At 35.4% G+C, this 23,346-nt stretch overlaps 1 protein-coding gene, 2 long non-coding RNA genes and 1 other non-coding gene across 10 annotated transcripts; 2 read left to right on the top strand and 2 right to left on the bottom strand.

Annotated features, from left to right (window-relative positions):
* Positions 1 to 1,686: 1,686 nt before the first annotated feature.
* Positions 1,687 to 4,640, bottom strand: LOC113691665 (uncharacterized). The gene is made up of 2 exons (XR_011816190.1): positions 4,350 to 4,640; positions 1,687 to 2,414 (listed from the first exon to the last, which is right to left on the bottom strand). It is a non-coding gene; the product is annotated as an uncharacterized lncRNA (long non-coding RNA).
* A 1,403-nt stretch (positions 4,641 to 6,043) lies between these two features.
* On the top strand, positions 6,044 to 11,552 carry LOC113692619 (uncharacterized). Of its 7 annotated transcripts, XR_011816196.1 has the most exons (10): positions 6,044 to 6,272; positions 6,752 to 6,798; positions 6,949 to 6,988; positions 8,621 to 8,687; positions 8,992 to 9,030; positions 9,533 to 9,583; positions 9,726 to 9,782; positions 9,879 to 9,998; positions 10,758 to 10,832; positions 11,413 to 11,552. It is a non-coding gene; the product is annotated as an uncharacterized lncRNA (long non-coding RNA). The 7 variants fall into 7 exon arrangements; XR_011816191.1 differs by having other exon boundaries at positions 9,879 to 10,832; XR_011816194.1 differs by lacking the exon at positions 11,413 to 11,552 and adding an exon at positions 7,363 to 8,522 and having other exon boundaries at positions 9,879 to 11,315.
* Positions 11,553 to 15,084: 3,532 nt separating this feature from the next.
* TRNAN-AUU (transfer RNA asparagine (anticodon AUU)) lies at positions 15,085 to 15,156 on the bottom strand. Its single transcript has one exon. It is a non-coding gene; the product is annotated as a tRNA-Asn (tRNA).
* A 327-nt stretch (positions 15,157 to 15,483) lies between these two features.
* LOC113693278 (protein TIC 214) lies at positions 15,484 to 16,607 on the top strand. The gene is given in 5 exon segments (XM_027211838.2): positions 15,484 to 15,859; positions 15,977 to 16,010; positions 16,066 to 16,134; positions 16,171 to 16,232; positions 16,287 to 16,607. Coding segments are annotated over 5 exon segments (825 nt in total). The 5' UTR covers positions 15,484 to 15,520.
* Positions 16,608 to 23,346: the final 6,739 nt, after the last annotated feature.

A 23,346-nucleotide genomic window follows, 5' to 3' on the forward strand; every position in this document is an offset into this window, starting at 1 on the left:
CCTTTTAAGGTTGGTAAAATCATGTATACATTCCACCCTTGAAATTTGCAAAGTATAAAAAAGAAATTATGAGAAGCTGCCACCTCGCAACATCATGTAAACTTGGAACTGCAAAAGGAAATTCGCACAAGGAGATGAATAACATCAGAAGGATCAGCAAGGTGCTAAATATAGCAGATACAATATAAACACCAAGCAAAAAAGACCACATGCGGCAAGCAACAGATTTCCTGAACACAGTCACGGAAAGAATGAATACCAAAAACTTAAGCAAATCAAGAGGCTTGTCGAGAAAAAAGCAAGGCAGTTATTCAGCATTTTCAGCCAAACTGCTGTACATGAATGCTCTCAATAAAGATCACAGAAGCCTAAAAGAAACCATTTTCCTTAAATAGAAATCCATAATAAACAAATTAGTTTAGCATTCCTTACTTGAATCTATAATTGATCTACCAACATCTACAACCCTTGTAGTAAAGCTGCTGCCATGGCAGTTAAAATAAAGTAAATTAAATATTCTTGAAAGCTGTCATATCCCATTTTTCACCTATAGTAATCAAAATTGAAACTTACTTCAAGAAAGAACCCAAATAAAGTTTAAAAAAATGAGTAAGACGTTGAGTAATTCCTAATTCTCCAGCTCAACTGCAGTCTATCCTATGCACCAACAAAATCCAAAGGTCCACAAATATATAACAATGCTATCAAGTACAAAGGAACAACAAAACAAAGCCCAGATGAAAAAATATCAAGGAGAATATGGTGGAAGTCAGAGATTTCAGAAATTTTATCTTAAGGAAACTCACCAGAAACGGTGGAAGAAGACTGTCACTAAAAATTCCGGTGGATTTCTGGTGAGCTGTAACCGCCGGCGAACACTAGGAACTTATGGGTATATGTAGTGCGGTGTAAGTTGGGCTTGTTCACTGGACCTTCGACCCTTTTTCGTGTCATTTCTTTTCGCTGAAGTCCATCCCGAAGGACCCATCACCATGTTTTGGCCAAGTGCATTTGACTTCTTGGCAATGGCCCAATTAAAAAAGCTGTATAGCGTGCCATTGAAGCTCATTGAGATGTTCCATTTTGATACCAATATATATACACACACTATATGCTTCTTCTTTTTTTTTTTTACCCCAAATAAAATATTAAATGTCTTTTTGACCAAAATAATGTTTCTAAATTTTTTTTTCTTTAACATGCATCTTCACTTTTCCTCTAGATTATAAAGAATGCCATAGGGTCAAAACATTGTTAAGAAAGAAAAATACTTTGTCAAAAAAAGAAAGAAAGTGTTAATTAATGTTGAATTTGTTGTGATTAAGCCAGAAATAAATGAGAAGAAATATGAAGAGAATGTGAATATGAAGACTTTTTAGGGTTTTCTATTGTGAAGGAATAAATTAAATTGGGAAAAGGGGAATATCCCTTTTTTTCCTGTTATTCAATGTTAATCGAGCTGAGTTGAGCTCAAGCACCTAATAATTGAACTCGACTCTAACTACTAATCAAGCTAGCTTGAACTTGCTCGATTAGTAGTTCCAGTTCAAAAGACGTTTGAGATTGGCTTGTCAAACTCGACTTCAAACTCGAACTCGAGTTCCAAAATCGAGCCGAGCTTAACAACCTCGAGTGAGTTCGAGACTTGAGCTCGAACATCTAGAAATGTCTATCCTGTTAACAAAATTTTCAAGCAAATTCACAACTAAATCTATAGTTGAAATAGGTGCAGAAATCACAAATTCACATTACAACTTTTCTGCATTCAAAGTAGTCAATCTAAATACATTCAAGTAGTTCACAATTCAAGTAGTCCAAAAAAAAAAATCGAATAGCTTTTGTTTTGGATTATTTTTTAATTATCAGAGTGGATTTCGATTTACATAGTAGTGAAATTGGGAAGACAATTGAAGGATCTATTCGTTCATTCAGTAGGGAATTTTTATTGGGAAATTACCCTATTGGAGATACACTAGATTGTGAATCAAATAATTTCTTACCATGGTTGTAACTTGTGACATGATAGATCCACTGGATTGTGAATAAAATAATTTCTGACAATGGTAGCAGCTTAGTAGACTAATTTCACTTTGTACTCCTGGATGCACCTTTTTTTCCACTCCCGAATACCTTATTTCACTTTACATCTTAAATTTCATATTTAAGACACTCTACACCTTAAATTCGCAGATTTGTTTCACTTAAATCCAATTGACACAATATTAGTAAAATCGATGAATAGAAGACCATCCACATAATGCCTTTTTTTCTTTTTTGCATGATTGACAGAGATCATAAAATAATGGTAAGATACTACCACTTAGTAGATTGATTTGAGGCATATGTTGTTCGCACGGTCTTCTATCTTGTTAGTTTGCTAACACTATTATTGATCGGACATATTTTGAACAAACCTGAAAAGTTAAGTGTAAAGTTATCAAAATTGAAATTTAAAGTATAAGGTGAGAATGTGGCACAAGTTGAAGGTACAAATTCAAATTATTTCTAACATGTATACAGCATAGTGATGATTTTGCTGTAATTTTCATAGGGTCGATCTTTCAGTGTTAAACCAAATTGTAAATGTTGCCATTACATGCACTAGATAGTGAAACCCCCCCCCCCCCTCTTTTTTTCTTTAGAGGATACCAAACTCATCTCCTTCAACATGTTGTAATGGCATAGCGAAAAAAAAAAATCAGAACTTACAGTAAATGGTTACAAAGACAGAGAGCCCAGAAGCTCAGTAATACTAGCTACAATTAACAAGAAGTAGCCTATGCTAAAAGCCTGTGTGCTATACACTATTTACGAAGGTAGAATGGGGAATTCCCACTCATGAGCCAAAGTCCAATTTTCTTTGTTGGGAAAATGCTCTTTTCATCCCCATTGTTTGGGGTGTTGGACAATTTCGTCCCTAAAGGTTTAGCCAAAACACATTTCATCCTCACAATTTTATAGTTTTGACCAATTTTATCCCTAAAATTTCATGCAAACACATTTCATCCTCATAGTTTCATAAATTTGATTAATCAAAGACAATTGATGGATTGTCAAGCAATTTGAATGGAATATCATCACTTGATCATAGCATACCCGTTAGTAAAATACAAAAAACATTGGATCAACAAAAATCATTTTTTTTAATTCACTTCTTATTTTTCAAAAAAAAAAAACAAAGAAATTTTCAGCCACCATTACCTTCGTCTTAATCACAAATTGAACAAAAAAATCGAGAGGAAACGAAGCCAAGGAGAAGATACAACCCCATTAGAGCCAATTGGAGAAAAGTTTCAAACAATTCCATTGGAACCAACTGGAAAAAATACTAACGTGAAAGAAAGAATTGTTTAGATTGTTATTTATTTGCAAAATTTTGATTGAAAAGGGCATTAAAGATGAAGATAATATTATTTTACACAGCAAAAAATAAATTCGATGTAATGTGACAACAGCAGTCACAATGGCCAGCCATAGCTGTAACTACGTTGCAAGAGTAATGTAGCCATCTAAGGCAACTAGAAATGACAAAGAACTAGTACCCTAAGTCCCACGATCCAGAGCTTCAGCAGTTTCGCATTTGTACTGACATGAAGTTGAATATTTCTAGATATTATAGGAGTGCTGACCTGTTCAATCTACTTTAAAATAATATAAAAAACTTACATCCATCAAGTTCACTACTTATCAAAGAAAAGAAACCCCCATCCTCTGCCACACAAAAACCACAGTCTCAAAACTCACAAGTCAAAGAAGTTCAATTCCACCATTCATAATGTGGCTACTGCAGAACAATCTCAAACCATAATGTGAATGCATAAGTCAAAAGATTAAATATTACCCCAATAACATTGGAAAATTCTGCCCCAAAAACTCATCTTTTACAGCCTAGCTTAAGAGATTCATGCATTGTCGCATCGGCTTCTGAAACTACTTCAAACCCAAAGAATTCTCACAAAAAAAAAAGCTGTAAGCACAAACAAATAAATAAGAAATACTGAATTCAAAAGCCTAAAGCACTAACTCATTAACACTTCCAAAAGAAAATTCCATAAATTGAACCAAACTATTTTCATCCTCAGCAAATTCAAGAAAAAGAAACCTGCTTCTTCAACCCTATGCTTTCTCAAGCTTTTATCTTTTATCTTTTTCTCGACTAATTTCTAGCTAATTAACAAGGTTTAGGTCAAACTTCCGCAACTAAAAGAAGTTCTCTATCCAATTCAACTAAAATTACAGCAATTAAGCACAATTCACACCAAAAAGGAAAAGAAAGAAAAAAACCCTAATTTCAGAAAGTACTCCAAAAACGTATTGCTTATATGTAGACAGGTTAGGATAAAGCTTACGTCTTTGGGAGGGGATAGCACGAAGAGAAAGTCGAAGAGATTGAAAGCGGCGGCGGCAGTGGCGGCGGCGACGGCTGCTGCTGGTGGTGCGAGAAAGAAACAGAGTACAGTTGGGGGGTTTTGTTCGTTAATTGGTGTAATCTGATGTGAGTGAGAAGAGAGACAGTACTAGTGTGTGAGTGCGTGAAAAGAATCCAACGATAAATACTTTGACTGAGTAAGTCGTCGTCGTCTGGCTAAAGTGGGATTTCCCCTTTTTTGGGAATTTTGATTTGACCGATTAACCCAAAAAGAAAAACAGAAAAAAGAAATACGTGATAGATACACTGGATTGTGAATTAAATAATTTCTTACAATGGTGGTAACATGATAGACTAATTAACATATATAGTAAATGTGTGAATGCAATTGTCCAAATTGAACCCAATTGCTGATGTGGCGCTCTTTCATTGGTTGATTGGTGGTAGTTCTCCAATTGATTCCTTAACATATATAGTAAATGTGTGAATGCAATTGTCCAAATTGAACCCAATTGCTGATGTGGCGCTCTTCCATTGGTTGATTGGTGATAGTCCTCCAATTGATTCCAATTTGATAAGTTGTCATCCTCTGATTCGCTGATTGGTGGTAGTCCTCCCAATTGCATATGAAGATGGTGATGTGGCGAGTTTTGATTGGATGAAAAGTGATAGTCCTCTAATTGCATGTAGGATTGTGCTAAAATTTTGCTTCTTTCTTTTTTATCCAACAAATCACATTAACAAAAATTTTGGATTCCTTTTTTTTTGTTGTCCATCAAATCACATCTAATTACCAATTTTTTGCAATTAATTGTTAATAACTAATTTAATGTCCTGTTTTTTGTCATTTAACATATCACGTTTAATTAACAATTTTTTTGCAATTAGTAGCAAAAAATTGACTTCTTTTTTGTGGTTGCCCAAAAAACCACCTTTAATTATCAAAATTTTTTTCTGGCTGTCCAACAAATCACATCTAATTACCAAATTTTTGCAATTAATTGTTAATAACTAATTAATAATGTCAAGTTTTTGGTCACCCAACAAATCATGTTTAATAACAGTTGTTTGGAATTATTAAAAAATTGGCTTCTTTTTTTGTGGTTGCACAAAAAATGCGTTTTATTATAAATTTTTTTTCAAATGTCATAAAAAATGTCCTCTTTTATTTTGGGTTGTACAACAAATTATATTTAATTATCAATTTTTTGCAATTAATTGTTAATTAATTAATTAATTAGCAATTTCACTTTCTATTGCCTAATAAATAACATTTAATTGCTAGCTTTTTGCAATTATTAACACTTTTTTTCTGTTGCTAAATGAACCACATCTAATTACCAACTTTTGCAATCAATTGATAATTTTTTTTTTGGAAGTGAATTGTCACTTTTTATTGCCTAGCAAATAACATTTAATTACTAGCTTTTTGCAATTATTACCACTTTTTTTGGTTGCCAAATAAATCCCAATTATTTGTCAACTTTTTTGCGATTAATTGTTGATCTACTTATTACCTTTGGAAGTCTTTTATATTGAAGAACTTTTTACCTTTGGAACTTTTTTTTGCATATGGTTTGAGGATTTATGGGTTTTTTGCCCTTTTTACTTTTGATCAATCAAACGGCATCGTATGCTGATGGATCTTCAATCCTTTTTCTCCCGCTTTTCTCTCTCTCTCAGTCAAACGCACAACTATCAGTCAGGGTCAAGAACTCTTGAAGACCGATCCGTATTACTGTTATCCTCCAGACAAAATTCCATCTTCGTGAGACCCATAGTTCTCCCCTGAATTTCTGGCATTTGATTGTACTTGAAACAGGTTGTAATCTCAATTGGGGTCCAAATTTTTTTTCTTCTGACAGAGTTGATGGACGATGGGCTCAAGAATGCAAAGCGACTGGTAATCTTCCTCTCCTCCCTTTGTCGATTTCTCCCTCCTGTTCTCCTTCATCTCCCTCTCTCCATACCTCAAGTAATTATAGCTGATTTTTTCTATTTCTCTGCCATTTTGCCTGATATTTCCTTGGCTAAAAACAATCAATTCTTCCCCCTTCTTTTTTTTTTATCCTTTTCTGAAACAACGAGGAAGTGAAAGGTTAATATTTCATCTCCACTGTCTATATGAATTTGTAGAATACAGATATGGTATTTTTCTTCACCTTTCTTTCCATGATTAACGTCTTTGTTTCGTTTCAGTTTTATCATTAAATTTTTATTTTTAGTTTCAACAAAAACCTTTTAATATGGTCGGAGATGGTGAATAATTGATGATTAGCTGGCTTGTAGATATTTATTTACTTTATTTTTTGTACCTACTTGGTGTTTTATTGTTCCATTTTTCTTTCCGTTTTTGCCTTTCTTGGATTTCTTCTGCAACAGGGAGGAAAATTGGCCACTCGTGAAAGACAACTGCTGAGGGGAAAAACGTAAGCTTTGTCCTATCATTCTAATTTAATTTTTACTTTAAATTGCTCTTTTCAGAGCTCAAATGATGGTATACTTTTCTTTGGCCTTTGGTCTTTTCAAACCTCGTTTGAGTTTTCTTTTTAGTCATTTTTTTGGTGTCTTTCGTGCAGGTGTTTTGTTGATCTCTTGCTCAGAAAAGAAATCCATATGGTAACAAAAAAGATTCACTTGTTTAAAATAGATTTCTTCATCTTCAAAATGTCTTTCTATTTGCTCCAGTTCTTCCGATTCCTTTTTCTTCATTGGGTTTTCAACATTTGAAGAATGAATAAATTTCTTCTCTGAGAATCAGGAACTTCCAGGTCACATTGGTCATTGGCCAAAACTTTGAGTTACAAAAGATCGTGTGATGCTATTCTTTTGATTGCTTTGTGTTGAAATTTTTTGTTTTAGTACATAAATTGTCTCTTGGTAAAACCTCTTGAATATTCGTTTTATGAACCTTAAGTGGATATTAAACTGAGTATCTTGAGCAATATATTTTTTTGTTACAATGGCAATCTAAATGGTTTTCCTATTTGTAGGTGGTTAAAGGTTTGTCCAAGACGAGGATTCTCAAATATTATATTCTAAGCACCTGCTTGAAATAATAAGTTACGGTTTTAATAAAACACCTTAAATTTTCTATTCCTTGATCAAAAAAAGAATTAAATTGCTACATAATTGTAGTTTTGCCTCTTGAATCATGGACTACGATGTTTAATAGCTTGGAAATTCTTATTAGGAAAATCAGTTTTGGTTGACTTAAGTCTATATTTACAAAACATTATTTTCTCTTAGATTTGTAACATTTCAGTAAGATTAAGTCTGGAAAACTGAACCTTATGATAGTTTTTTTACTTGTAAAAATGAACTTAATTGAGATAAGCCTAAACAGAAAATTTTGTGACAAACATGAAGACGGTATTCCAATTGATAGGTTCAAAAAGGTGAATGTGATGCAGACCTTCAATTTATGTTGAAGTTTTTTATGCAGGAAAGAACTTAAAGGAAGGGCATGTTACTTTTGAAGAAAATTTGGTAGAACTCCTAATTTGTTTTAACTGGATGGATAATTTGTACTAAATATAACACATTTAGATGTTCAAATATAAGGACAAGATGCCTCTACTTTGAGATAAATGGCATACAATTCTTCCTAGAATTTGAGAATACAATCACTTCTTTGACACATCCAACTATTTTTGGAGAGGTGTTTTGGAGTCATCTTACCTCAGATTTTTTATGAGAAAAATTGACAGAAAGACCTCAGAGCCATCTCTTTCCTATCTTTTGTGTAAAAAAAAAATTTCTCCCATCTCCTTTCTGTGCAAAAAGTTATTGTTTTCCTCTTTGCTGGCGAGTTAAAGTACTGGGAGTTACAAAACCAGAGGCCTTCCCTCAAATTCCTGTATCTGCAATAGAGGAGTTTGGCTCAATGCTAGCAAGACTAATCAATTCCCATCAAATAATTTTCCATATCTCAATCCTCTCCAACTCAAAGTTTCTATTTGAAAAGTCCATTCTGTTCTTATCTTCCTTTCTTTCTCTCTGAAAACTGCTGGCTTCTCCACTCTTGTTCTATGTATACTTTTTTCTCTTGATTAAATTTTATTTTATTCTCTAATGAGTTTTATATGTTTGCTACGGGTTGAGGAATAGGGATTTGATACCAAGTATGAATGATTGGAATTTCTTTGCTCAAGTAAATACTTTTAGGATCTCTGTTTTTCTATTTTTTTTTTCTTTCGTTTTACCCGAAGTCAATTGTAATCTTCTCCTATCTTTACTCCTCTTTGATAGATGTTCAAGAAATGGACTATGGAGAGGACAGTCTACCTCTTATTGAAGTATTTCCTAAAATTCCAGTGTAAGTCATGATTAAGAGGTTGTCAAGTCTTTTTAAGCAACTACATTCAGTAATTATCCTTACTGAAGATCCAATATTTTATGCTTTCACTTTTTTGCATTGAAACTTGTGATTATTTCCTTAGATGAAATGGTTTAATTTCTTTCTTTTTTTTCATGTTCATAGAAATTTTTGTTTTCCAGTTGATATTGCCAATAACTCTTTATAAGTAAAAAATTCAAAGTAAGAGGGTGTGGATTGACTGTTTCTGTTAAACTCTCTTAGTTAGTTGGTAATGATTTTGTCATTTTTTTTCTTTTTGCAGCCAACTAATGCGCTTTTTGGACAACTTTTTATAGCTCAGGTGAGTGGAATTTCATCTTGGGGCCTTTTTTCCTTGGATTTGGATCAAAATTGTTTGATTAACGACTAGAATGTCATGTTTGCTTTGCTAAGCATGCTATCTACATAATTTATTCAATGCTTAGGGTTAAATTCTAGGTTGTTAATGGTTGAAGTAGTTAAATTTCAAACCATGTAAGGTTTGTGAACCATTAAATGAAAATATTGAATTCTTGAAAGGGCTGTGAAATCAAAAGGGTCTTACTCAGAAAGGAGAGGAAAACTTGTGATATTAATCTACATATCATCTTGCTTCATGTAACTATAGACTTTTATTTTAATGTAAAAAAAAGCAAGGAAAAAATGGTGGGTTGTATATTTCATTTACAACTGTTAATAATGTTGAAGAATATGGAGAATAAGTTCAATAATTTTCTCTGAATCATTCTCATGTTATTACCATGAGGTTGTTTTAATTATATTCTTCATTTGGCGGACGCTTGTTTACACTAAATTTTTGTTAGATGAAGGAAGAGCGAAATAAGGAGGCTACTTTTCTTATTTCAGCCTTCAAGGTATGTGCAGGAGTTATTGTTTCAGTGTTTTTGTTCTCTCTTTGCTTTCTTTTTTTTTTTCAAATTTATTTAGCAGTTTATTCTTTGCACAACTATTGATGGATTTTGGGTAAGTCATTGGAGGCTGTTTATGGATTTCAAGGTGAAGAAGTGGATAAAGAATCTAAACTGACACCTTATGGTGAAAAAATTAGTCGAGGTATGTGGTGATGGAAATATCACAATTAGCCTGGCACTATTGTCTTTGAGCTACTAGAAGATGATCAATGTGGTTCTTTACAAACTAAAATTGAAGGATATAGCAGTCCAGATGCCAAGTCAAACCCTTTACAAGACCCTCGGACTAGCTTTGGATTCGGAATGCAAGTCATGGTTTTCTTTTGAATTGATGTAGTTCAGAATTTGAGTTAAATAGGTACTTATTTACCTTATGCTATCCTCGGTTACTTGTTACTTTTTCTAAAGAAACTTAACTGATACAAATTCCCCAATTTATTCGACCAAAAAAATTTTTGCTTTTGTTTTTAATTGGACCTATAATACAAATTTCCGAATTTAATCGAGATCTAAGAATTGTTACATTGCAACCCTGTTTCTATTTCAAAAAGGCATATTTGTGGAAGCCTTATGGAATTGTATTAATAGTTTCTGCATTAAAAGCTTTCAGTTGATCTTGACTTTACTGATTGGTCCAAGATTGCATGTAATGATCTTATGCCTTTTCTTAATGAAGATGATGTAATCCATGGGAACTTCAACTTGCTATTTCATTGATAGTTTAAATAGTTCATATCAAATTGGTCGGTGGCTTACATTTTTTCTTGGTTTTAAGTATTCCTGTTAGCTTGATTTTTTCTTGAATTCCAAGTCATTCTGTCCACTCATTGCCTTTCTATCAAATGATGGAAACCACATGGATGACTTGATTGCGCTTGTTTCCAAATAATGTATAGGTATTACTGTCATTCTTGATGAATAGCAAGTTTTCGCCTAAATTCAACGTCTCTTGGTTGAGGACTGCATGTGCTGAACCCTCTTAGGATCATTTGCTTTCATCCCTCAAATTTCTAAATCCCTTTGCATTTCCTTCACTCGTTGTTTTTTGAATAATCACTTGTTGCTATCAATCATATAGTGCTTACTGAATTTGCTTTTGAAATTTTGGGAAGAAAAGTGAGAAAGTTGATGAACTGCTTGAGTTGGCTGGCTACTACAAGACTTTTCTCATGAATTCTTATCAAGAAGCAAGGTATGGTTTTGCAACCACAAACAGTGTGGATATGAACTATTTTACTATTTGCTATCATTTATCTTTCCCTGGTATAGTGATCAATAATTGTGAGATCGATTGGCCTCTTTACTTAATCAATAATTTCTTTTTCATATTTGTTTCCCATGGAAATGTTAGTTCTTTCATTTTTATTTCTCAAATTTCAATATTTTTGGCTTCAAAACTTATCACATATTTCGTTCCTATTTTTACATGGTGTCATTCTTAATTTTGTCTAATGTGTAAAGTTTTGGTTTCAGCATACAAGAGCTTAATTTACAGTTGATTTTGACACATACAAGGCCATGGCAATAAAGAACGTCATCACCATTGCATGTGCATATCAAGCATAGCTACCAGCAAATTGCATATTTTATAGCGGAGAAAGTAGTTTTTATTTGCTTCTTGCTGGGCCAATTCTAACTCAATTTATACTGTAATATTATATTCCTTTTAGTTCCATCAGAGTAGTTCATTTATGACTCTGTCTAGATTATATCTTTAATGATACATAAAATTCATATGGCTTAAACATAAAATTGCATTACCTCTTGTGCAGGATAAAAACATGGCAGTAGGAGATTATTCGAATAAGCTCTAGGAAGAGGAAGACAAATAAACTCTTGAATGATATTCGGCATTGTAAAGAGATTGAGAAATGCAAGCTTGAGCCATAGTTAGTAAACACTTAGTATCCAATCATGCATACAACTTATAATAATTTATAGAAGTTTTTTTTTAACTATGTTCTTGATTAATATAGTTGGCCTTGATTCAACATATTTGGCCAATATAGTTTTATAACTTATTTTAGTCATTACTCCTAATTATGGATTATCTATTTTGTTTTAAAAAAAACTATTATAATGGGCTTTACACTGGGCATACTACCTATTAATTTCACACCGCGCATTCGCGCGGTGATCCCCTCCTAGTTTTACTTTATACTCTGAATGCACCTTTTTTTCCCGCTCCCGAAGACCTTATTTCACTTTTCATCTTAAATTTCATATTTAAGATACTCTACACCTTAAATTCACATATTTGTTTCACTTAAATCCAATTGACAACACTATTAGTAGAATCGATGAACAGAAGACCATCCCCGTAATGCTTTTTTTTTTCTTTTTTGCATGACTGACAGGGATCATAAAATAATGGTAACATACTACCACTTAGTAGCTAGATTGGTTGAGACATATATTGCTTGCACGGTCTTTTATCCTATTAGTTTGCTAACTCTGTTATTGATCTGACAAATTTTGAACAAATCTGAAAAGCTAAGTGTAAAATATTCAAAATTGAAGTTTAAAATATAAAGTGAGAATGCGGAACTAGTTAAAAGGTACAAATTCAAATTAATTCTAATGTGTATATAGCGCAGTGATGATTTTGCTGTAATATTCTTAGGATCGATCTTTCGGTGTTAAACCAAATGGTAAATGTTGCCATTACATCATTTACATGCACTAGATAGTGAATCTTCCTCTCCACAAACTCATCTCCTTCAACATGTTGTAATTAAGAAATTGTAAAGGCATAGCCAAAAAACATCAGAACTTACAGTAAAATGGTTACAAAGACAAAGAGAGCCCAAAAGCTCAATAATACTAGCTACAATTAACAAGTAGTAGCCTATGCTAAAAACATGTGTGCTATACACTATTTACAAAAGGTAGAAGGAAGAAATTCCCACTCAAGAGCCAAAGTCCAATTTTCTTTGCTTCTGGGAACTGCAGTCCAAGAAATTACATTATAATTCACCTCAGCTACAAGAAGCTCCACTGCTCTTCGAGACAACACCTGTGCAGATTTGGACTCAACTTCATTACCAACATCCAAATATGATACACCGTAACAGCAAGTGTAACTCTCTTCATTGTCTTTCCACTAAAAAAATTCTGGATTATATGGTGACAAGGCCAATCCAGCTCCTCAGTCCAACACAAGGTGATGTATATATGAGACACAATTCCACAATCTTGCTCCATATGGCTGAAGAGATGACCACCAAACTGAATCAGATATAGCAACACTAGGCAAGAAGTTTACAGCAGAGATAAATAGATTAAACTCAGCAGTATGCCTCCTAAGATCCTACCCACTGGCCACTTCCACTGACCATCACAAATAAAAACTAGCTACCTTAACTTGCTTACAACTACTCAAATGCCTCACAGTTCTATGAGAGAAGCAATCCAACAGAGGCCCCACAGGGATGCCAGTTATCGGATCATAGAAAAGTGTTCAAACCATTCCCCATCTTAGCTTTGATATACAGCAAAGCCAAAGGTCTTAAATGCAGCAGTTTCCTCCAAGAAATAGGTTTTTTTTTTTAAAAGATTAACAACATTGGCCATCAGAATATATTTTCATCTTCATGCTAACCACACACATTTTTGGTTCTTTTTTATTTTAGATATTCTCTCTGTAGTCTAAAATTGAAGATCCAGGGAATATATTTGTTCAACAATTTAATACTATTGTTTTAATTCTAGGATTGCCTGGATAAAATATCCACTCCATACTCGTCTATGCAATTAACTAAGGCGAATTCCTTTCAGGTTCAACGCTTGCAATAAAATATGGTATATTACTCGTAGAGTAGCAGTATCGCTAACGTTCTTTCCATGCTAGAATCCAATACTTTTTCACATGCTTTGATCAAGTTAACTTGAGAAGACGCGAAAATATTAACAAAACTTGAAGCACAGGTAAATCTTCCATCAAAAGGAAACAATTAGCCTTTAGATCAAACTAAAATTAATATGGCATCTTTAGTCGAACCTATAACGCTCAAAAAGTTTATAGAAATTTACTTTCACGAATGAGTGTTCAAAGTGATGCTTCAAACCACTAATGTGTGGAACCAACTCCTTTAGGCCACCATATTAACTGTGGGGTGGGAGGTCAAGGGTTCAAACTTTGCCTCTCATCAATGTGCCTCTATATGAGGATTGTTCTAAATCTATACGGATGGGTGGTGCACCCGTCTGATCTAATGGAGGTTCAGTTCCCATCAAATTCCCTCCAACTCAATTGGACCACTCCATAGAGTAGGTTCCCATAGAATAGGTTCCCCTCTTAGGAGTAAGAGTAGGTTAGGCTAAACTAGATGTGCCGTTCCGCAAAAAAAAAAAAAAAAAAAAAAAAAAAAAAAAAACTAATGCGTGGAGCGTCTATAGAGAATTTGATCACCAAGTAAGTAGTTCCTCCAATGTTATGTCCAAGTTAGTGGACATGGGAAGGGATGAAGAAGATTAAAGATACAATCAAATATCTGTGGATCCCATTGATTCAATAATGAATAATCAAAAAAAGATATATTAATTAATCAAAGGTCCAACTGATCACCACGCCTGTATTGTAAATATGCAGATACGAATAATCTAGCCAAAGTATAGGGATTAAACCTAACACAATTCCAAATAGAAAAACTTCAATCATTTCAATTTATTTGAAAGAAAAAATCTTGTTCCGTTTTTAAGTAAAAGGTTTCATGAGTTTAACGAGCATGTTGATAGAGATGAAATTGAAAGAGTTAATCTATTTGTCTATATGTTACTCTCGGTAACATATCCAGTGGAGACGAGGTGGGGCCTGTAGCTCAGAGGATTAGAGCACGTGGCTACGAACCACGGTGTTTGGGGTTCGAATCCCTTCTCGCCCACAACCGGTCCAAGGGGGAAGTACCCTTCCCTCTGGGGGGTAGAATGGTGGGGATAGCGAACCAAAAGCTATGGAACTTGGGTGTCGGTCTTTTGTCGAAATGGAATGGCTTTTCTTTTTATTTTGTGAATGGTGGAATCATTACACATAGTATGCCCCAACCCCATCAACCTATTTTTTGTTTTACGCTCCGTAAATCTTCCTCAGCTAGGCTTGGCTTGGGCAGAATAGCAGAGCAAGTACAAGTATAAGTAGCAGAACAAAAAAGCCTTCTTATATCTCGCGACAATTGTGACCTCTCGAGAGAATCGATGACTGCATCAAAGATGCACTATTAGTACTAGTACATCTTAGAATTCTTAATTGTCTAGTTGTAAATAGCTCCAGGGCTATGGAACAAAGGATTATCCTGGATCTACACCGAGGTATTAATAGTGATTTTCAAATCTCGCAGAATGTGATACGATGAGATAGAATGCAAAGACAAGGAACGGGTTACCTACTCTTAATGGACAAAGCGAGCCCCTTTATTCTAAATTAAAGAATTCAAAATAAATCAAATCTCCCCAAGTAGGATTCGAACTTACGACCAATCGGTTAATAGTCGACCGCTCTACCACTGAGCTACTGAGGAACAATGGGAGATTAGATCTCATAGAGTTCAATTCCTGTTCTCAACCCATGACCAATATGAGCTAAAAGCTTCCTTCGTAACCCCAGAACTTCTTCGTAGTGGCTCCCTTCCATGCCTCATTTCAGAGGGAAATTCAAAGTGGCTCTATTTTATTATATTCCATCCATACTCCAATTCCATTCATCTAATATCCCTTTGGTGTCATTGACATAACATATGTCGTTTCTAGTCCATATTTCTTGTCTATATATGGAAAGTTAAAAAATCATCATATAATAACCCAAAAATTGCAATAGAAAAGAAATAAGGGAGGTTTGTGATGATTTTTCAATCTTTTCTACCAAGTAATCTAGTTTCCTTATGCATGAAGATAATCAATTCGGTCGTTATGGTCAGACTCTATTATGGATTTTTGACCACATTCTCCATAGGGCCCTCTTATCTCTTCCTTCTCCGAGCTCGGGTTATGGAAGAAGGAACCGAGAAGAAGGTATCAGCAACAACTGGTTTTATTACGGGATAGCTCATGATGTTCATATCGATCTATTATGCGCCTCTGCATCTAACATTGGGTAAACCTCATACAATAACTGTTCTAGCTCTATCATATCTTTTGTTTCATTTCTTCTAGAACAATCACAAACACTTTTTTGATTATGGATCTACTACCTGAAATTTAATGCGCAATCTCAGCATTCAATGTGTATTCCTGAATATTTCAATTATTCAACTATTTCATTTTACCAAGTTCAATGTTAGCCAGAATAGTCAACATTTATATATTTCGATGCAACAACAAGATGTTATTTGTAACAAGTAGTTTTGTTGGTTGGTTAATTGGTCACATTTTATTCATGAAATGGCTTGGATTAGTATTAGTTTGGATACGGCAAAATCATTCTATTAGATCGAATAAGTACATTCGATCTAATAAGTACCTTGTGTCAGAATTGAGAATTTTTATAGCTCGAATCTTTAGTATTCTCTTATTTATTACATGTGTCTACTATTTAGGCAGAATACCATCCCCCATTCTTACTAAGAAACTGAAAGAAATCTCAAAAACGGAAGAAGGGGTGGAAAGTGAGGAAGAAGGGGATGTAGAAATAGAAACAACTTCCAAAATGTAGAGGACTAAACAGGAACAAGAGGGATCCACCGAAGAAGATCCTTCTTCTTCCTTTTTATCGGAAGAAAAAGAGGATTCGAACAAAATCGATGAAACGGAAGAAATCTGAGTGAATGGAAAGGAAAAAACAAAGGATGAATTCCACTTTCACTTTACAGAGACAGACTATAACAATATCCCATTTTATGATTATGAGGATTCTTATCTGAATATGAATAGGAATCAAGAAAATTGGAAATTAAAAGATAAAAAAGCTGCTAAAAGAAAGGAACTCTTCCGCTTTGAAAAAACTCTTGTAACTACTCTTTTCAATTATAACTAATGGAATCAAATCAAATTTAAATAATAAAAAATAGATACATAAGTTAAATAGAAGAAAAGATAAGAAGAGATGTGCCCGCCACCTATATATTTAATAGCTTCTCCTATAAAGAAATTAATAACACCAACACCATTCGTAATTCCATCAATTATCCTTCGATCAAAAAAATGAGTTAATTTAGCCAATCCTCTTATTCCTCCAGTGAAGGATCTTGTATAAAAAGAATCTATGTAAGCACGATTATACGACCAATTATATATGCCATTTATAATTTTGTCCCAAAGAATTCTCTTAGGACCTCTTTTAAGAATTGAATTAATTAAATCAAAATTTTGTAAAGAGCAATAGGGGGGTTTATATAAAAAGGATGCTATAAATATTCCTAAATAAGATATACTAACTGAAGATACTATATCTTTCAAAAATTCGTACCAATCCATCGAATTACTCAACCTTTAGTGCAAAAGATTTATAAATGGAGTTAACCATTTAGATAATATATGTAAATCTACTCCTTCTTGATTGAAAGGAATTCCTATAGATCCAACGAACAAAGTAAATAGACCCAATATAAGTAAAGGGAATAACATAGTATTGTCTGGTTCATAAGGATAGGAATAAAACTTTTAATTCTCAAAATGAGTAATAGTAATAAAGAGATGTGTCACATTTCGAACATGCTACAACCCCAGGTCGCGAAGAGCCGACATCGAGGTGCCAAACCTTCCCGTCGATGTGAGCTCTTAGGGAAGATCAGCCTGTTTTCCCTAGAGTAACTTTTATCTGTTGAGCGACGGCCCTTCCACTCGGCACCGTTGGATCACTAAGGCTGACTTTCGTCCCTGCTCGACGGGTGGGTCTTGCAGTCAAACTCCCTTCTGCCTTTGCACTCTAGGGCCAATCTCCGTTTGACCCGAGAAAACCTTTGCATGCCTCCGTTACCTTTTGGGAGACCTATGCCCCATAGAAACTGCCTACCTGAGACTATCCCTTGGCCCGTAGGTCCTGACACAAGATTAGAATTCTAGCTCTTCCAGAATGGTATCTCACTGATGGCTCGGGCCCCTCCCGGAAGGAGGCCTTCTTTGCCATCCACCTAAGCTGCGCAGGAAAGGCCCAAAGCCAATCCCAGGGAACAATGAAGCTTCATAGGATCTTTCTGTCCAGGTACAGGTAGTCTGTATCTTCACAGATATGTCTATTTCACAGAGCCTCTCTCTGAGACAGTGCCCAGATCGTTACTGTGACGACTTGAAAATTCACCTCTATTTTTTTTATAATTTCCTCTTATTTTGAATAAGTTAATTTATAATTTCTTTATTACTAATTTACTCTCTTAATAGTGGTAATAAATCATAGAATCGAGAGTTTTACTTTGACTTTTATAGATAGAGCAAATTAAGGTTTTTGTGCACTTTGGTCGTGTGATCACTTGGTGAGGTATGTATACTAAATTTGGTGGATAAGAGTGAGTATTAGATAAGAAGAAGTGTGTGATTAGAAATGCTATTAATAAGTTAAAACATAAGTACAAGAGAATTAAGAAAAATAGGCTTGAACTGACACAACTTGACCAATACTTTCTTACCCTAATATTCTTGTTTTTATTTCACCTAATCCTCCCTAAATTAACCCTTAAGTCAGCCACCATTATTGACTAAGGAAAAGGAAAGAAAAGAAAAAAAATAGAGAAAACTTGGCTTTGACAAGTGTCAAAGATCCAAAAGTTGTTGACCAAGACCATTCCTTTCTCCTTATCTTTCTTCTTGGCTAAATTTTCTTCATTTCTAGCTTGTGTTGGCCAAAATTTTGGGAGAGAAAAACAAGAGAGGAGAAACCTTCCATTTCCACCTTGATCTTGCTTGTTTGAGTTGAAATCTCAAAACTAAACCGATTAAACTTATCTTTTGGTACTTAGGAAGTTAAAGAAAGTGAAAGTCTTGGGAGAAAGAGCTTGGTTCTTCACTTAGCAACAAGTATTGAAAGGTATAAGATGATTCACTCCCTTTCTCTTGCTTAATGTTGCTAAGTTTAGTATAGAAGCTTTTAATCTTGACTTGCTATGATTGATTGTTTAGTTTTTGATGGTGAAGTGACATGTTTAGCTAGGGTTTGCATTTTTTCAGCTTTGATTATTGTTTTTTACCTAGTAAATGATGTTGTTGAGTTAGGATATGGATTTGTTGAAGTGATTAATGGTTTGGTTGTGACTTTTTAGAGTAAAAGTTGAATTTTCAGCATTTGTAGTGATTCTGCCCTGTTTTTGAAACCAACTTGAACTGCATATTCGTCCATGATAAAGGCCAAATCAGTTCTTGCTCAAAACATAACAGTTGTAAGGATTTGAGTTAGCTTTCTACCCAAAAAATTTCAATGCAATCAGAGCACTGTAACTCATGAAATGACTAAAATACCCCTGACTATCCAAATGCTCAATTTAACTGACAGTTTTCTGTTTTCTCTGAGATTTTAATTTTTGACCCTGAAAATGCGAGAACTAGGTATCAATGTTTCATAGGAAATGTAGGTCTATGTCTTAGTTTCGAAACTTCATACAATTTACCTCGATCCGATATACCTAACTACAGTTATGACCAAAACACCGAAGGATAACCAATCTGCCACCTATAATTTCTTCTCTAAATTAGTTTCCAGCTTTGATATCCATGGTGATAAGTTATTATTTGGCCTCTTTGGTTAGTTTTGAGGCCTTGACTAGATGTATGTTGTTGGTTATCACTTGTGATTGAATTGGAGGTTTGTTGACTTGTGAATCCAAGTTGTACTTGGATGGAAAAAGTAAGAAAATAGCGGAAATGCTGCCCAAATTTCTATTACTTGCTCTAATGAATATTAGTGAGATATAAGATTTGATTTTGGGTAAGTTGGATCTTAAGTTACATATGTATCCGTGAATGCACTTCACTAGTAGTATATGAGTTATTTTTAACCAAGATTTGGTATCAACTAAGATGAAAAATGTTAGTTTTATTTCAAAAATTTTGAATTACATTTGCTCTCTTCAATTTGGGATTGGTTGTTCTTTCAACTACTGATTTCTTGAATTTTCTTCCGTTATGTTTGAATTTGAGAATGACTAAAGATTTTCCATGATTTGCAAGTTCAAATGTTATTATTTACTCTAAAATTGTATTTTCATATTTGCACTAGTAATTTCTAGATTTTTTATGGTTCATCTAGATTTTGATTAGTTGAACCATAATACCTTCCTTTGACTGATCTAGGTTTCTTTGGTAATCCGGAGTACAACCCAAAAGGAAACTTTTGACATATCTCTTGCTCATATTGGTGAGTGTTCCTTGCATGTGTGTGCTTTAAATGACTATGTGAAATGTTGTCTGTTTGTTAAATGCTTTTCGATATTGCTAAATGGATTTTCAATGGGCGAGTGTGTACTTTATCGCATTCGACCCAAGCAAAAGTGCATTTTCAATGATTGAATGCTTCTTGTGCATGATGTAAGCCCTTTTGGCTGAATTGGAGCCTTGCCCTTCGTTGCTAGTTGACTCGAGCTAGAAGTGGACTCGGTTGGGCGGCTGGTGACCTTGGAACAGTGTTTTGGTATACTCGAATATGACCACGAAGATTGGTGGAGAACTGGCCAGTGAATTGGCTAGTGGCGAGAAATGAAATTAATGAATAAATGTCAAGAACACTGAAAGAGTTTTCATTTGCAAATAAAAACGTTTTCTAATATTGGAAGGATAAGGAAAATGGTTGGCGAATGAATGGCTCCAAGGGAGCACGTATCCTTTTACTTGAAAATATTGGATATCTATGTGAAGTGTTTTGCTCAATTATTTGAACTCTTATACTCGCTACTTGAATATTCCAAGTTTTTACATATGAACAACTTGCTACTTGAGTCTGCATGAAGTTTTGGAACCTCACTGGACTTTTAACTCATTCCTTTAGTTTTGTTTTCCTTACAGGGGGTACGAACATAGGCGTGAAGTTAGAAAGGCTAGTTTTGTCTAGATTTTTAACGTTTGTAATTCTACTAGCGCTAGTGCTCGATTAGGGTTAAAAGTACAACTAGAATTTGAAACTCTTGTTATATTTGGATATGTATGAATGGTTGAGATAGAAATGAATGTACATGTACATTCCAAATTTGGGAACTGTTATTTCATTTACTCTTGAGGTTGAAAACTATTCTATTTGAAATGAGTGAGTGAGTCCTGATGAGAGTTAGGCAAGCGATCCGCTAAACCCTAGGGTACGCCTTAGGGAGAGATGAGGTAGTCACAGTTACGCCTTTCGTGCGGGTCAGAACTTACTCGACAAGGAATTTCGCTACCTTAGAACCGTTATAGTTACGGTCGCCCTTCACCAGTGCTTCGGTCGCCGACTTCCCTGTTATTAGGTCACCAACTTCTTTGACCTTTTGGCACTGGGTAGGCGTCAGCCCTCATATATAGTCTTGCGACTTTGCGAAGACCTGTGTTTTTGGTAAACAGTCGCTCGGGCTTGGTCACTGCGACACCCTTTGTGAGGAGGCACCCTTTCTCTCGAAGTTACGGGGTTATTTTGCCGAATTCCTTAAAGAGAGTTGTCTTGCGCCCCTAGGTATTCTCTACTTACCCACCTGTGTCGGTTTCGGGTACAGGTACCTTTTTGTTTACAGTCTTTTGAACTTTTGCTGGGAGTATGGCATGGGTTACTTTAGCGCCGTAGCATCTGGTACTCGAACATTGGATTGAGACATTTTCTCTACCCTTTCTTACACTGAAAAAAAGGGGCACCTTACGTTTTTGAACCGATAACCATCTTTCGATTAATCTAGCTTCTTCCGTCCCTCGAGACTGATAAACGGTAGTACAGGAATATTCACCTGTTGTCCATCGACTACGCCTTTCGGCCTGATCTTAGGCCCTGACTCACCCCCCATGGACGAACCTTACGAAGGAATCCTTAGGTTTTCAGGGCATTGGATTTTCACCAATGTTTGCGTTACTCAAGTCGACATTCTCACTTCCGCTTCATCCACCACTGCTCGTGCGGAGGCTTCTCTCTAAGGCAGAACGCTCCCCTACCGATGTATTTTTACATCCCACAATTTCGGCAGATCGTTTAGCCTCGTTCATCTTTGGCACAAGAGCGCTCGATCAGTGAGCTATTACGCCCTCTTTCAAGGGTGGCTGCTTCTAGACAAACCTCCTGGTTGTCTCTGCATCCCTACCTCCTTTATCGCTGAGCGGTCATTTAAGAGCCTTAGCTGGTGATCCGGGTTGTTTCCCTCTCGACGATGAAGCTTATCCCCCATCGTCTCACTGGTCGACCTTGACCCCTGTTATTTTGAGATCATATCTAGTATTCAAAGTTTGCCTCGATTTGGTACCGCTCTTGCGGCCCGCACCGAAACAGTGCTTTACCCCTAGATGTCTAGTCAACTGCTGCGCCTCAATGCATTTCGGGGAGAACCAGCTAACTCTGGGTTCGAGTGGCATTTCACCCCTAACCACAACTCATCCGCTGATTCTTCAACATCAGTCGGTTCAGACCTCCACTTAGTTTCACCCAAGTTCATCCTGGTCATGGATAGATCACCCAAGTTCGGGTCTATAAGCAGTGATAATTGCCCTATGAAGACTCGCTTTCGCTACGGTTTTGGTGGGTTCCCTTAACCAAACCACTGTCTATGAGTCGCCGGCTCATTCTTCAACAGGCACGCGGTTAGAGCCTTGGGCTCCTCCCACTACTTTGGAGCTTACGGTTTCATGTTCTATTTCACTCCCCGATGGGGGTTCTTTTCACCCTTCCCTCACGGTACTACTTCGCTATCGATTACCCAAGAGTATTTAGCCTTGCAAGGTGGTCCTTACTGATTCACACGGGATTTCATGTGCCCTATGCTACTCGAGTCAGAGCGTAAGCTAGTGATGCTTTCGATTATTGGACTTTCGCCATCTAGGGTGCAGTATTCGGGCTGCTTCGCCTAGCAGCACGACACTTGTATTGCTCTTGCACAACCCCGTTTTCACGATTTAGGCTGCTCCCATTTCACTCGCCGCTACTACGGGAATCGCTTTTGCTTTCTTTTCCTCTGGCTACTAAGATGTTTCAGTTCGCCAGGTTGTCTCTTGATTGCCCATGGATTCAGTAGTAGTTTGAAAGGTTGCCCTATTCGGGAATCTCCGGATCTATGCTTATTTTCAACTCTCCAAGCATTTTGTCAATTACTACGCCCTTCCTCGTCTCTGGGTGCCTAGGTATACACCGTAAGCCTTTCTTCATTTGAACCTCGCCCTTCACTTTTATTTTAAGGCGATGCCATGCTAAGGTACTGCTAAAGTGTTCATTCTTTATAGGACGGGCAACTGTTGATTCTGATCGCAGATACAAACTACCTAGGCATAAAACTAAAGAAGTCCAGATTAAACTGTTCCTTTTTTTTTATTTCAACCTAACCTATATGAACACTAAGAGACTTAATTCTATTGAGTTTGAGTCAACTTTATTAGTATCAAATATAGTTAGAATTCAGAAATCCATAGAAAAATTAATAAATAATTAAACTACCCCATTTACGAGATAAAGAATAACAGATAGAATCGTTGAAAATTTTGATTTTGATAAAATAGAAAATAGATATGGGACGGAGGATTTTTTTAAATAACTCACTTCCCTAAATTAGGAAGATTTTGAACATATAATGAAAAGATCACTCGCCCTTTTTGAATTTGAATTCAAACGTGTGGAATCCATGTTCCCATTT

Source organism: Coffea arabica, chromosome 6c (genome assembly GCF_036785885.1).
Source record: "Coffea arabica cultivar ET-39 chromosome 6c, Coffea Arabica ET-39 HiFi, whole genome shotgun sequence".
Taxonomy (NCBI): domain Eukaryota; kingdom Viridiplantae; phylum Streptophyta; class Magnoliopsida; order Gentianales; family Rubiaceae; genus Coffea; species Coffea arabica.